Source organism: Rhopalosiphum padi, chromosome 2 (genome assembly GCF_020882245.1).
Source record: "Rhopalosiphum padi isolate XX-2018 chromosome 2, ASM2088224v1, whole genome shotgun sequence".
In the NCBI taxonomy this organism is placed as follows: Eukaryota; Metazoa; Arthropoda; class Insecta; order Hemiptera; family Aphididae; genus Rhopalosiphum; species Rhopalosiphum padi.
Window position 1 is genome coordinate 49,807,257 of NC_083598.1, and position 16,022 is coordinate 49,823,278.

Consider the following 16,022-nt stretch of genomic DNA (forward strand, 5'->3'; position numbering starts at 1 on the left):
TATAAATACATTATTTTTTTAGAATTAAATTTAATAAAATATATTGTTTTTTTTTTTTTTTTTATTTTTTCGGCTATATAAAATGCTTTTTTAAGGATTTACTTTGGTTCAAAATCCAAATTCTATATCATGAGTTGTAAATTACTAAGATAACTTAAATTTGATGACGTTATTACGAAATGTATTGGATTTGAAGTTGAACTATAAACACAATAGATACAGTGACTAACTTTACTCCAGATATATACAGGTAGTTGGTAAACTCTATACTCTATAGTATATAGAGTATTCTATACATCATAATAATATAAAATAGTATAACTTCTCCACCTGATAACTTATTTTTTAGTACGTTATTTATCTTAAAAAACATGTGTTTGTACTTTAAAAAAAAATGTTATTTGCATTATTTTCTGTTTACTGAAAACATATTTTTCTTTATTTAATTTCTTATTTTATCGATATAAAATGCTGTACGTGAAGTATTATTTTTTAAATCGTTCAATTTACTTAAACTTTATATTCTACATAGTACATACTCTGTTTTACTTTTACTAAATTAAAATGAAAATGGTTTCGGCTGAACGTAACTTAATAACTTTAACAATGGTTCTCTTTGCCATTACTTCTTATGCACAAGGCGACTTTTTAGGTACCTAACTGTTTTACTATTATTATAGGTGTATTATTTATGTATTGTAATTAAATAATTAATAATTAATATAATAATAATATAATTTCATTCAATATTTAATAACAAATTTATTATTTAATATTACAGTAAACATTTTTACAAATATATTTTTATTTTATAATACAGGCTTTTGTAATAATATGTTTAATAACTTCGTTGAATAATTTTATTTAAATGTTTTTTTTTCAATTATAGATGACTGTACACGTAAGTTCCAAATATTGCATATTAATATACTTGTTAATTGTTATACCCGTATAGCTATTGTATACTAAAGTTTAAAGTTCAGTTAAAATTGAAAATATATCGGAAAAAATTGACACAAAACTGCACTTTAATACACACTTTAAGTGTACACCATTGGACATAATAAAACTTCGGTCACTTAATACCTGTACATAGTCTCCCAACACCCAATAGGTATTGAATTTATCCTTCCACTTGCTAGTTGCTTTTAGTATTATTTATAACAATTTAATCATTAAACTTAAGACCAAGATGTAAGTCAAATTTAGTATAGATAATATTATACACAGGATTCGCATATTTCAATTTTCATGTGGTAGTAGAATTTTTTTTATTCCAAAACTATTGTTATTTTTCACTTGTCAAAACCCGTAAAAATTTAAGTAGATTTGCAAAATTCCAGAACAATATATTTTTATATAGTTAATTTTATAACCTTGCATCAACCTCTTTTTCATAAGTTCATCCGTTAATGACTTGATAAGGAACAGTGAAAAGGTAAATTGCAACTCTTTTGTGGGTGTGAATTGCGGAGGATCTATACAGAGAAAGTAAACATATCAGGACTTATGTATTATGTTCAATGGGAATCTATTACTACATAGGTATTATAATTTATGTCAATATTGATAGTTTTGTTTTTTTTCTAATCACATTTTATGTATTAATAGAAACATTAACATTTCTTGGATATACTGGTATGAAAAGTTGCTTGATATTATTATTATTTTTTTTTTTAGTGAAAAGTTTAAAATATCAGTATTTAAATAACCCTATGATTTATACTATATCTTCATATATGTATAGTTTTCTTTTTATATTATATTTAAGTAATATTATACGCTGCTGCTGTAATACAATACTTTTTTTGGTTTTTCAGGAAAATTTTCTGATGATACACGTTTGGATATAAGTATGTACAACTAATCAGAATATCATAATATAAACATATATTTATTTTGGATTAATACTGTTAAGAATAAGACATAAGCCGTTCATTTTTTCTATTTTAAATTATTTTACCGACGTGTTTTTTGGAATATTTGTGCAATATATTAATTAATTTGATAACTTATTATTTATGAAACATTATAGCTGATAAGCTTCCAATATTTTGTTATGGATAAGATATGCATTGATATTTTGTTTTAAAACTTTGGTTAGTCGTTTCTTGATATTCAGTATCTACTAAGTGTTCGTTCTTTTCAAGTCCCCACCAATACTATTCCTTAACTGAATTACCTTATTTTGTTTTATATACCCTTTTTACTTTATTACCCTTAATTTATAATGGTATTAATCGATACATATCAAATCATATTTTCGTTAACAACGGTTATGCTATGGCGTTATATAATTATTCTGACAATAAAAAAAAATTTAAATTTCTTTAAAAGATTTTCATTCTTAGACGAAAAAAATTACTATTCCTTTCTTATTTCTTTATAGATAACTCGTTCCTTTGCTTTTCTTCTCTCTTGGGATTATAGCTAAATTTAACATAACATACATTACATTACATTGCCAATTATTTTTTTCTTTTAGTTATGTTTTGTATATCATCATATTAATTATATTTTATTTTTTATTTACAGCGAAAGACTCGGTACAAGGTACGTAATTATATCTAGTATAAATATATTTTTATTTAATAAAAGTATATAATTATCTTAACCAAGACGTCATGTCAGAGTTTGTCTCCGAAATGTATGTGAATGGTGCATCAAGAAACTAAATTTTTTATAACATTATCTTATACTTTTTATATATTATATTATATTGATTGTTTCACAATATGTATAAGTATAATAATTATACACATCAATGTTGTTGTTGAAGGCGCATCATTACTGTAGAATCATAATGGTTTTCATAATGGATTATAAACACATTACTATGATTGAATTTGTATTTTACAGCTAAATATAACGCAAATAATCACGATATTAAAAACAAATATAATGGTACGTACAGTTAAAGATAGAATATTTTAGTAACTAATAATTTGATGTTAATCATTGTCAAAAAAAAATTAAACACTTTCCTTTTTAAACAACACGAATGCAGTCTAAAGAAAGGATCGGCAGAATAATAGACGTTATGCAGAAAGCTGCAAATGGTCAGAGCCTCATAAAATCTTACTTTAACATATTAATTTCTTTTAATTTTTGTATTAAAATACAATTGTATTCAAAGAGTCGCTATTACTACTAACCTCTTAAATATAAATAAAAAAAAAACTATGATCCTAGTAATTGCGACCAAATTAACAATTCCTAAATTGTGGAAAACGGCAATTCATATTCTATTTAATCATTTATAAATTAGCTCAGAATTTCAAGCATGTTATAAGATCTTGTAATAATACTATCAAGCCAGCTAAGTCTAACTGCATTTATAAAATTGGACGGTATAGGCGAAGAGGCATTTTTTATCTTCACATAATTATTTATAGTTATTGTTATAATATATTCTATATTATTATTTATTATATTTATGTAATATTTATCTTGAATAAGTAAATAATATAATTAATATACATGTGCATTGCATTTTGACAATAAGGGTATCGAATTTTATAATAAAATAAAAGTATTATTTAAGTTAACAAGTATTTTGCTGACGCTGTAGCAATAAAAAAAAGTATTACCATTATAAAAACATATTTATTTTATCACAAGACCTTGCATTTATTAATTCATTTTTCAATCTACCAGACTCTGATAGAAATTATTCCCACGGTCCCCCCGAGCTAATGTTTTAAAGTTGTTAATACTTAATTTACCTCGATAATTTCTCCATTTTGTAGATTTTTAATCATACATTTAATTTTTGCATGCTTAGCTTGACTGAATTAAAATATTACAATATTATATTTCCATTTTATTTTTTTAGAGGAAACAATGTATGGTAAGAATCTTTTGAAAATTTGATTTTTTAATTTTTGTTTTACTTTTTAAAATTAATTATAATTAAATCTAACCCAAACATTTATAAAGTATTAATACTGTTGACAATGTGAATTTATATTATGAAAATAATACAAACTTAAGATAGAAAGGAAAATTACATATTTATAGTAAAATTATACGAATCGTGTACATTATTTTCATGGACTAATATGACATTATAATAAAATAATAATCTACCTGTATTAATAAAACAGTATGGTTTTGTGACTAAAACCAAGTTCATCGCATATTTTATACTCGACGATATATTATACATTATTTTATACATCGAAGCCACATTTTAATATTGAATTTTAAAAAGATTTTCAATAAGATTTGCTGACTCGCAAGAAACGAATATTTTTTTGTTTGTATCAGATTGTAAATATCTTTTAATTTAATAATTATAATCGAAATAATTAAAATATGATTGTATAAAATATTTTCATTCACATATTTTTAAAACATATAAATTAAAATCTAGAGTTCATTAAGTATTTGTCTTTTTTTTTAACTAAATTTTCATGTACGTCATTAGTACTCGTATTATACATAATATAATAAACTATATTTCTATTTTTCAGCAATAGGGTTTTATTATTTAATGGTTTTACCTACGGTACCTAATGGTATGTATAGATATTCTAATAATAATATATTAAATATAATACAAGAAATCTAAAAATATAGATTTTACTTTTATATACCTAATAGAACATAATATTATATAAACACTCATTATTTCAAAAAACAAATCTTTTTTGAAAATATTTCTTTTACACGATTTTATGTAAATTAAATGTCATTTATATTTTTAATACTATTTACTTAAAGTTAAAATGTTTTAAATATTTACTCTTTGAATGATAACTTACACATTTTAATTAAATAATCTCATATTCTAAACAAAGTATTATTTGAAGTATTTTGATCTATAAAAATCAAATATCAGACAAGTTATATCATTCTTGTGATGTCAAAAAATTACTTGACCAAAATCCAACTTTAATGTTTTAAATGACTCCAAAAAATATTTTGCTGTGTAAAATCGAATTAAAAATCTATAGCTTATTAAAAAAAATGGTTGGAAAAGTGGGTATCGCTCTGCTGTATATACTCCGGCCATCAAGAGAGTGCTTCTGGGCGGCGACCAAAATTCGTCCATTCTCGCTCTTTCACACGCGATTACGTAGTAGAGCATGATATATTTGAGCATGAAACCGTGGAGCTCAATCATTTGGATGCACGAAGGAGAAGCGCTCTCTCAGTGGCCAGAGTATAGCAAAGAGATGGTGAGTAGGGCACTATAATGGGTTTATTAAATTTGAATGCAAAGACAGCCGGCAGGTATCATTGTATACGAAAAACGATGATTTGTCAGTCTGTTGTTATTATATTATTACCTATATTTAAATTATAATTTATTTTTCTCAATTACCGGTGAAAGTTACTACTTATATTTTTTAAATAACAACGTGTTTTAAATCGTTTTAGGATTTCGTAAAAAATTAAATTTCATGCGCTTATAAAAATTTTTCTATATTGACGCTGGAGTTTTTTTATAGTTCTTTGAAGAAAAAAGTTATGGGGAACTTTGTATTGAGTTTTTTAACCTTAGGTATAAATCACATACATTTTATGAAATTTCAACTTCAAAATTACTTGCACATTTTAGCGATTTTGACATATTTTGTAAACATTTGAAATTTGAAATGCTTAAAAACAAAAATTGTGACTAACGATTTTTGATTTTTTTTTAACTACGATCAGTACAACTTATAATAAATCTTATAGGTATTAAATTTTAAAGATTTTTTGGATTATCAAATTATTTTATAGGCTTTTCAAGAAAAACAATTTAGAAAAATCGAAAATTTCAATTGTCTGCAAATAGCTTAAAAAAAGTCAAAATATTTTGAAAATTTAATCGTATATAGATAACGTGAATATAAACATCTGGTAAAAATTTCATGTATTTACAATGATTCGTATTTGAGTTACAGTAAAATAAAAAAAAATAAAACGATTTTGTCGAAAACTGATTATGCAACTGATTATAAAATTCCCGTTTTTCGGTTACTTTTTTAGGGTTTTTCCTGACGCTTTAGAAAACTATTACTATTAAAAACTTGATGACAGACAAAAAAAAACATACATCATTGTAAAATCAATACATTCATCACTCCGTTCAGAATATAAAGTGTTTAAGATAAAGAATAGTAATAATACATATTGTTTTTTAAAGGTCTTAAAATTGCATAAAATAATATTGTCAAAAAGTTAATAATTTGTTATATTATAATAACTAATAAGTGCCCTATCTATTGTTAATGAATCACCCAGACCCAGTATACTTAGATTTACCATACACATCAATGTATTAAATTTATATTACGTTCGAATTTGAATTAATAATACAAAACCGTCTTAAGTCGATAAAACTGTTGTCATATTAGTTACTATGTCTTGGGTGGTAATTTTTAAAGATTTAGGTCTGAAAATTTTGTTTTTTTTTAGCTGCTAATTGTATTGAAGAAGTCTGCAGTACACTCAACGCTATGAATATGAAAGATGGAGATGGAAGTGCATTGGTCTATGTTAAAAAAGCAGCACAACTACCTAATGCTGCTAAAAAATATTTTTAGTTAGTCATAAATGTTTAAAATTTTATATTATTATTTGTTTTATTTAGTTAATATTCAAATTATTTAATAAAAATTATACATATTAGAAATAAATAAAGTTTTAGTAAATATATTGTAGATTTATAAATTATAATACACGATATGGATGGTGTGTTAAATTCAACTTGAGTAGTATCAACGTTAACAATATTAGGATAATTCTTAAAATAATAAGTTAAGTACAAAATTAATTCAAGCAAACATTTATATGATTACAAAAATAATATAAATATGTGATGCAATTTATTGAATAAAAAAAAAAAAAAGCAGTATTGTACATCGATAAATGGGCTTCGAAACAAACGTATATGATTTACGTATACATTATACAGCAATAACAATAGAATAAATATCACGTACATCGATCGGCATCCGCGATCCTATGTGCAAAAATAAAAAGGACGAAGAAAAACGTCAGGGGGACTGTCGTCGGCGGTCGTACTCGTTACCGCGATCGCAACCGCTAGGAACGCATACGGCGAAAAAACGTATATACGCACGGCTTTCAAAAGACGCAAACTAGGTACGCGAATACGAAAAGAACGTGTTGCAAAAAATTCTGGAAAAGTCTTAAAATCCCGTGAAAAGTTTGTACATAATAAATAATTGTTTAATATTTTAACTTTTAATTTTTTGTCCGAGAGGGAGGATTTTTCCGTTCGTTGTGGATGCACGGATAAGGTCATAGGCGTGCGCAGACCAGAATTTCAGGGGGTGCCTGTAATTTTTTCGGGCCCTTTTCTCAATTCAGGCCCTCTCTTAACAATACATGTACATATATTTTAATAAATTATTATGCACGAATAAACATTACTTACATAATTATATCACATATTTATCAGTGGTATTACTAATACCAAATTATATAATATTTCATTAGATAGTTGAATCTAAAATCTATTTTCAAGATAATTGCAATATTTATTTATTATTTTTACTTTTGTAGTCAATAACATCTAGCTGTTATAATCATAATAAGTTTTACCACGCAAATTTAAAATATTTTACGTTGTATTATTTTTTTTATCCCAAAACATAATTTTTTTACCACATATTTTAGAAAAAATACCATTTTTATTCTAGTAACATTAGTTAAAATACGGACCCATGTATATGCTATAGGACTTAAATTTTAGGGCCCCAATTACATGTCGGGGGGGTGCCCAGGCACACCCGGAACCCACGGTGCGCACGCCTATGGATAAGGTTCTAGATTCTTCTTTTCTTTTTATTATTCTTATTCCTAATCTTATTATTATTAATACTACTATTTTTATTGTTATTATAATTATTTTATTCTCTTAATAACTTTTATTTAAATTGCACGTTTATCGGCCATTGCACTATTGGGGTTTCTACGGTTTCTTGTTATCTGTCACAGAACACGATACCGGTCTTGCGTAATCGCTAATAAACCGGGTATAAAAGGTCCGGTGAAACGACCCGCATTGACACATCATCAGTTAACGTTCAGCGTTTCAAGCAGCCAGTCGTTCAACAGTAAGCTACAACATCAACATCATCAACATACATCGATTTCATCCTCCGCTTGGCACAATCGTCATCTACAACGAAAGTCAAGCGCAAAGTAGAAGTCATCATGGGCGGCCGCAGAGCCGGTTCGAAAAGGAATCGGACCCCGCCACTCACGGAACCCAAAAAGCTCCGCAACCAGACCCCCTCTCCTCCACCCAAACAGCGACCAGAACCGCCATCGCCCGAACCATCCGACTCAGAATCGTTGTCAGGCGATTCTTACATCTCATCGGACAACTCCCATCCAGCCAGCGACATCTCGGACCTAGTTCCGCCACTCTCCACACCCGCACCAGGGAGGTCAAATACTGCTACTAATAATATAAACAAGTCGTCGGACCCCACCTCCGACACAAGTACACCGAAAACTCCGCTTCCACCGCCTATTATAATTACTGCGTCCTTGTGGCGTCAAGCAGCACCGCTCATTTTCCAAAACCAAGACATCTCCCCTATCGGCCTTACTGCCAAATCCTCTTCCGACGGTAAAATATTTGTCAAAACCTCATGCGCCACGCAATTCCGCCTAATTCAAAAGACTCTTCTTACCAACAAAATCGACTTCCACACTTTCTCCCTCGCTGCAGACCGCCAGCTAAAAGTAGTAATCAAAGGTATCCCTACGGATATTTCTGCTGAAGAACTCGAAAACGAATTGGTAGCCCACAACTTCGATGTAAAGCTTATAAAACGTTTCGGGCCGGTAGACAAACCCATGCCCATCTGCCTCGTTATACTATCCGGCACCCAAGCCAAAAACATCTATGAACTATCAGAATTATTTTACTTAAAAATCACTGTTGAGTCTTACAAAAAATCCGGCCCTTCTCAATGCCACTCCTGTCAAAAATTCGGCCATGGGTCGAAAAACTGCGGTAACTCCCCTCGATGCGTCAAATGTGCTGGCTCGCACAGCACAAAAGAATGTGCCAAACCCCGCGACCAGACCCCGACTTGTGCAAACTGCAATGGAGCTCACACAGCCAACTTCCGAGGTTGCCCTTCATTCACTGAAATTGCCAAAAACTTCACAACTAAATTTCCCACACCAAACAATCCGTCGTCATCCACATCTACAGTTCCTCCAACCTTACCTCAAAATTATACCACTCAACCGCCACCAGGAAATCACTCCACTAAACATCTCAACTACGCCAACGCAACCAAAAAGAATCCCGCGATCAAAACCGAAAAGGTCATAAATCTCTTAACAGAACTCCTATCAGCCATCTCAACGACCGATGATCCAAAATCAATTATCTCCTTCACAATAAGCTCATTCCTATCTCTCCTTAAAAACAATTATGAATGACCTGAGAATTCTATACTGGAATTCAAACGGCATCAGATCTAAAATCAACGAACTATACACACTTATGACAAAAACCAACGCTGACATCGTATTGTTAAACGAAACTAAATTAAAACCTATCAACCAATTAAAACTCCGTAACTACCACATCTATCGCTCAGATAACTCTTCAGGCCTACGCGGTCACGCCTGTGGTGGCACCGCCGCAATAGTTCATCGCAGAATAGTTCACAGGCACATTATTATACCGACTACAATGTCTTCAACCACCGTCGAGATATCCACGGGCAACTACCAAATACAAATCTCCGCCGTATATAAGAGCCCAAATCAACCAATGAAAATCGACGACATAAACGCTCTGACCAACGGCAACCACTGGTTTATTGTAGCGGGCGATCTTAACGCAAAACACCCATTCTGGCACAGTCGTTGCTCTAACGCCGCCGGCATTATATTATATAACCACGCTCTAAATGACGACTACATCGTTACTGCACCGGACACACCAACGTTCTTCCCGGCTGCCACAGGTCATAGACCCGACGTCTTAGACATAGCACTAATACGTCTACCACAACTCTCCTACGATATAACAAACCTTAACGAGCTCTCATCCGACCACAACCCAGTGCTACTCACACTGTCAGACTCTCCAATCACCTCCTCGCCACCACAAACCTCAAGATGTGTTAACTGGACCAAATATATGGCCATAATTGATTCCACTTCTCCATCGACTAACCAGCCAATCAGAACGCCCCAGGACATTGACACGGCTCTCGACTGTTTTAACATGAGCATTATAACTGCTGTTAACGAGAGCACATTTATTAAAAATAATCGGACATTTAAAAACACTCTACCTCCCGAAATCGTCGAGGAAATCGAAATTAAAAATCGTCTACGTCGCGAATGGCAACGTTTTCGTGACCCATTGGTCAAACGCCGCCTAAACAGTAAGATCAAATTTATACGACTTATCCTCAAAACACACCGTGCCGACGAATGGGATCACTTCCTCGATACCCTAGACGCCCAAAACGGTTCAATTTTCAAATTAAACAAAAAACTCCTAAACAAAACTCCTGCGGTCCATCCGTTGATTGGCCCAAATGGCCTTATGTACAAGGACGAAGAAAAGGCTGAATTATTTGCTGACACATACGAACACCAATTCAAGCCAACTACGGGCCCAGCCATACCAGATGTCACCACCTTCATCCACTCTCTTCAATCATCCCCACATACTGGCTACTACACAACACCGAACACCGTCCAACAAATAATAAATCGTATCGCAAAACGCAAAGCACCTGGCGCAGACTCCATCACTAACTTAGCCGTCAAACTCCTACCCAGGAAATCAGTTTTGTTTCTGACCTACCTCTTAAACGGTTGTCTGCGAATTGGCTACTTCCCAAAATCGTGGAAGCACGCAATCATCATTACCATCCCCAAACCAGGAAAGGACCACCGACATCCAGCCAACTACCGCCCTATCGCACTTCTATCATCCCTCTCAAAAATCTTCGAACGAGTTGTTTTGGCAAAACTTTATGCTGCGATTGGTCCCAAAATCAGGAAAGAACAATACGGTTTCCGTCCAGAACATTCAACAACCCACCAGCTTGTCGGCCTCATTGACAATTTGGCAGCAAATTCAAACAATAATCTGCGCACAGCCGCTGTCTTTCTCGACGTCGAAAAAGCCTTCGACCGGGTCTGGCACGCAGGCCTACTATATAAGCTCCACGCCTTGGGTACCCCCACACCACTACTAATTATAATAAACTCGTTCCTAACAGACCGTACTTTCTCGGTAAGATTAAACTCCATCATATCCAGTAGTAGGCCGGTTCTTGCAGGTGTACCTCAAGGCTCCTGTCTCTCGCCGACACTATACTTGGCCTACACAAATGACGTCCCCCTCAACCAAAATGCTCGGCTGTACCTATTCGCCGACGATACCATGTTTACCACCTCAAACAACAACCCGAAAAGAGCAGCCATCCAACTGCAAAAACAACTAAACACAACATTAACCTGGTGCAAAAAATGGCGTCTCAACATCAACGCCCAAAAAACGGTTGCGGTCATGTTCAACGGCCCTAAACACTTCGCCTCACACCACCTGAATCTAAACGGTCACCAAATCCCCTGGTCTCCTTCATCAAAATACCTTGGCGTAACCATTGACCGTAATCTCACATTCTCGGACCATATCAAGTTAACTGTAAAGAAAGCCACCGCCGCCCGCGGCATGCTGTACCCGATCATAAACCACTCCAGCCCCATCCCCATCAAAACAAAACTGAATATTCTGCAACTATACATTAAACCTATCCTATCATACGCCGGTCCAGCTTGGGGACCACTAATATCCCAAGCAAACTGGCGCAAACTTGAAGCCGTCCAAAATATCGGCCTCCGTACCATCACCTCCTCCCCATGGTTTGTGACAAATAAAACAATCCTTTCTACAACACGTACCTCCACCATCAAACAATCAATAATAACCAACAGCAAAAACCTATTTCACCGCAACTCAAAGTCAACTTTCGCCCACATCCGCAGTCTTGGACAATCCACCAGAACTACCGACCCAACCTCAAAATCCACAAAACCACGCCCCCTCATATGGTCCAATTCAAACTAACTAAATAATTCACCACAACTCATTCAACTCGTCATAGGCTAACGCCTGGAACGAGTATATAGGCTAGCGCCGTCATACAAGCAAAGCAAAAAAAGCCGCATTGACATTCACTGTCCGTCCTCCGTTGTAGCAAGACCCATCCCGGGCAGACTTGCGCGATTAGGGAAGGCATCGGGTATCCATATTTTTTGATCTTTAACATATTATTATGTTGCCTGCACATTACATTACTACTTCATACCTGTACTCGTATTATTAAATGGCGATTTTATTCTTACCTATTCGCAGGCCGAGCTCAGGTAGGTTAATACAAACAAAATTCGACCTTGGCCTTGTTCTTTGGCCTATAATATAAGTCTGACACCGTTCGGGCAGTGCGTCAGTGGTTGGTTTGTTGCGTTTGCGCCAACACTGATCGTCACATCTGTATTAAATATTTGCGTTAATGCATATTTTATTTTTTCTGTTTCCGTGTTAAGTGATAAACAGTCATTCGTAGGAATACGTTATTCGTATAAGTGTTCAAGTATGTTTCCCAAACAGAACGTATATTCGTAAAATCCCGTTTCCCTGTGCTTTATCGTCATTGTCGACATAATACGCGCATAGTTACGGCGAGTTACGTTCCGCAGAAATGACAAGTCGCGCGTACGTCTTGTCTTGCGAGCATAGGCACAGTTCCAGTGACTCGTCAGAGTTCCGCGTTACGGGTGTATCGCTCTCGTTTGAGTTGCCCGTCTCGTGTGCCGCTGTAATGATCTGACAACGCGTGCGATTCGTTTCTGATCCGATTATTCGGTGGCTGTGACGTCGTTGAATGACATACGAATCTGTTCGAAACATTGTACACATTACGAAAACGTTAATTTTTTTTTCAATGAAACTTTTACTTTGTATTTTTTTTTTTACATTTTTTAGGTTATATTTGCATATTTAAGTCATAGTTATTTTCTACTTTTAATTAAATTTCGTCAGTTAAAATCTTTAAAAACTTTTTAAATGTTTCAGGCGAATCGCATTAGAATCAATCAACTTCATAATCAAAATTCAATTAAAACCAACTTTTTTATAAATTTTTTTTTTTTAATAATTATGCATGTAATAATACTAATAACAACATTAATGTTAAATTAAAAACCATTTTAAGTGCATTTTATACCATTAATTTTGGCCAATTTAAATGCATTTTTTAAGGTTTTTTAATGCATAATATTCACAGCCCCAAATATTACAATAATAGGTACCTAAGTACCCATATTAATTGTTAATAACCATGGGCTGTTTTGAAAATATTTTAGACGACTGAGCCTGTAACAAGCTATTTTTAGTTCAAACTAATAGAATATTATGATTGAAGAAAATGTAGGTACCTGTTTTATTTATTGTTTATCTTTTATTATTGTTACATTTTGTATGTGAATATTATTTCTTGTGAATCATATCTAAAAACGCAGGTAGGCACTTACAATCAAAAATAAAATAATAAACATGCAAGTTCAATAAGTTCCAAGCGCTTGTAATTTGTATATAATAATATATTAGAACGTATGTGAAAATAAATGATATGTGATACACATATTAACGTAGTAGGCTTGGTATTAAAATATAATATAATCGGTAGGCGATTTTATACTGCGAAGCAACTACAACTGTTGGTACAAAATATGGTAAGGGTAACAAATGATTCGCTGTAGATCAGTTAGTATTGACTTGTAAGTTAAAAATATGTATAAATTATAATTATTATTATCAACGGATTGTCGAGTGTTGATCTTAAAAGTATAATAATTTTAACGTGATGATAATTTTTCTTGACATGATTTATAGTTCGTTTTATAACCAACGAAAAATAATTAAGTGTATAAGAAATTGGTGGTCCTGAAAAGGACCGTTTTAAGGGGACGAGAGAAGTGAACGATCAGTTAGTTTACTTCTTCTTGGGAGCTGCTGTTTTCTTGGTTGGAGTCTTCTTCGCTTTGGGTTTGACAGCGCCAGCAGGTTTTTTCGCCTTGACCGGAGATTTCTTCGGTTTGGCAACCTTAGGTTTAGCGGCGACAGCCTTTTTAACTTTTTTAGCTGCCGGTTCGCCGGACGCGGGCTTCACTTTCTTAGCAGACGTCGACTTCCTTTTTACTGCACCGGGGGCTTTGACTTTTTTGACGACCGGTTTCTTCGTCTTGGCTACAGCTGCCTTTTTCGGTTTGACCTCGGCCACCGGCAGTTTGAAGTGACCAGAAGCGCCAGTGCCCTTGGTCTGCACGACGGTTCCGTTGGCGACAGCGGCTTTCAAAAATTTCCTGATGAACGGCGCCAGCTTGGCGGGATCGACTTTGTAGTTGGCAGCCAAGTATTTCTTGATAGCCGGCAGAGACGCACCCTTCTTCTCCTTCAGTTCCTTGATGGCAGACGTCACCATCACGGAAGTGGTCGGGTGAGACGCAGCGGGCTTCTTTGCCTTTGAAGCAGCAGCAGCAGCAGTCTTCTTCTTGGCCGGAGATTTTTTCGCGGCTGGCGATGCAGTGACTGGTGCCGGAGCGGCGGGAACGACAGTTTCTGTCATGATAGAGTTGATTTTGAACGTAGAAAACTGACTCGAAATTTGTACTGTTGAACGTAACGCTGAGCAACGAAACGGTTTGTAAATATATATACTGTACCGTACCGACTAGTAAACCGTCGTGATTCGCGTCATCGACACGGCAGCGGTTGTGTAAACGTTTTTCGCGATTTCTCGTCGAGAAATAGTTATAAAAATCTGATTTTGATCTTTACTAAAAGCCAACTAAATTCCAAACGATCCCATATAGCCGTCCCGACGCTATCTGGTAACAAAAAACCACCACAGATCGTAATTCCAACGCTTCCAACCGGGTTTTCGTAGTCCATGTTTATTGGTGTACCGTATGGTCGGAACCAATTTAAAATTTACAAAAACTTTTTAGACACATTCTATACGAGTTTCCCAAGCCCTGAGTGTTTGAATATTACAAATAGACCGACATGTCGATGAACAGTGGCTTTTCAAAATTGACGGTTTTAGGTTACTGTTACGGTACGGCGTCATTGACGTTTATACCATTGAAATGTTTACATCACGGACTTTAACAATAAATCTAATCTTAACGGTATTCACGTTAAATATTTTTAAAAAATAATCATAGTATTACACCATTAAAGGGATTTCGATTGAAACTCGATTTTAAATAAACAAAATTAAACTTATTTTCACATCATATTGGTGGTCTCGTACCCATCTGATACATAATAAAGTTTGTACGCGTAGTAAACCGACGCTATACACCATTATATTTCTCTGTGTTTTTTTAGCATTTAATGTGTTGTTGCCGAAACTTGATGATGTATTTTATTATTTATTATCCAGGAAGACAAGAGTTGACATTACAGGACGTTGCCGAAACCACCTAAAGCGGGCAAATATCAAATAACGTAACATTTTAATAGTAGCATAGGTACTTAGTATAAGAACTGAAGAATTTCTTACGACGATAGATATTCTTCTTCTATTATATGGGTCTGGATATTATGTTGTACGAGCAGTATTATGCTAATCTCCTAAATTACATCATGAATCGTCTTGTAGCCGATATATGCAAATTCAAATTTTAATGGTTTGTAAACTTTTACGTAATTAAAATGTTATATTAATTGTAGCTCAATATTTGGCAATCTAATTCGTGAGTTAATGATTAATCGAAACACATTCTGTTGATGTTCATATATTTCCTTGTTGTACCTATACTTAACCCTTTGACGAGTGAACTATTATTTTACCATTATCAGTAAAAATGTTTATTTGGAGCCCCCATAGGTGGTCCGCGCCTTGCTTTCTGGACTGTTTTGGTGACTTGCTGGTTGAAGCGTAGCCACATTCTTGTAAAATCAGCGTTGATAATGTTTAATAACAAAAGTAAGTATTATG

The 16,022-nt window shown here is 33.4% G+C and overlaps 2 protein-coding genes across 2 annotated transcripts; one reads left to right on the forward strand and one right to left on the reverse strand.

Moving 5' to 3' along the window:
- Window positions 1-510: 510 nt before the first annotated feature.
- LOC132921887 (uncharacterized) lies at window positions 511-6,543 on the forward strand. The gene is made up of 9 exons (XM_060985128.1): window positions 511-652; window positions 890-901; window positions 1,612-1,638; window positions 1,821-1,853; window positions 2,536-2,553; window positions 2,860-2,904; window positions 3,836-3,850; window positions 4,476-4,520; window positions 6,409-6,543. Exons 1-9 carry the CDS (start codon window positions 565-567, stop codon window positions 6,534-6,536), a joined length of 411 nt encoding a protein of 136 aa, XP_060841111.1. The 5' UTR covers window positions 511-564; the 3' UTR covers window positions 6,537-6,543.
- A 7,053-nt stretch (window positions 6,544-13,596) lies between these two features.
- Window positions 13,597-14,710, reverse strand: LOC132921886 (histone H1A, sperm-like). Its single transcript, XM_060985127.1, has one exon. The coding sequence runs from the start codon at window positions 14,640-14,642 to the stop codon at window positions 14,010-14,012; it is 633 nt and encodes a 210-aa protein (XP_060841110.1). The 5' UTR covers window positions 14,643-14,710; the 3' UTR covers window positions 13,597-14,009.
- Window positions 14,711-16,022: the final 1,312 nt, after the last annotated feature.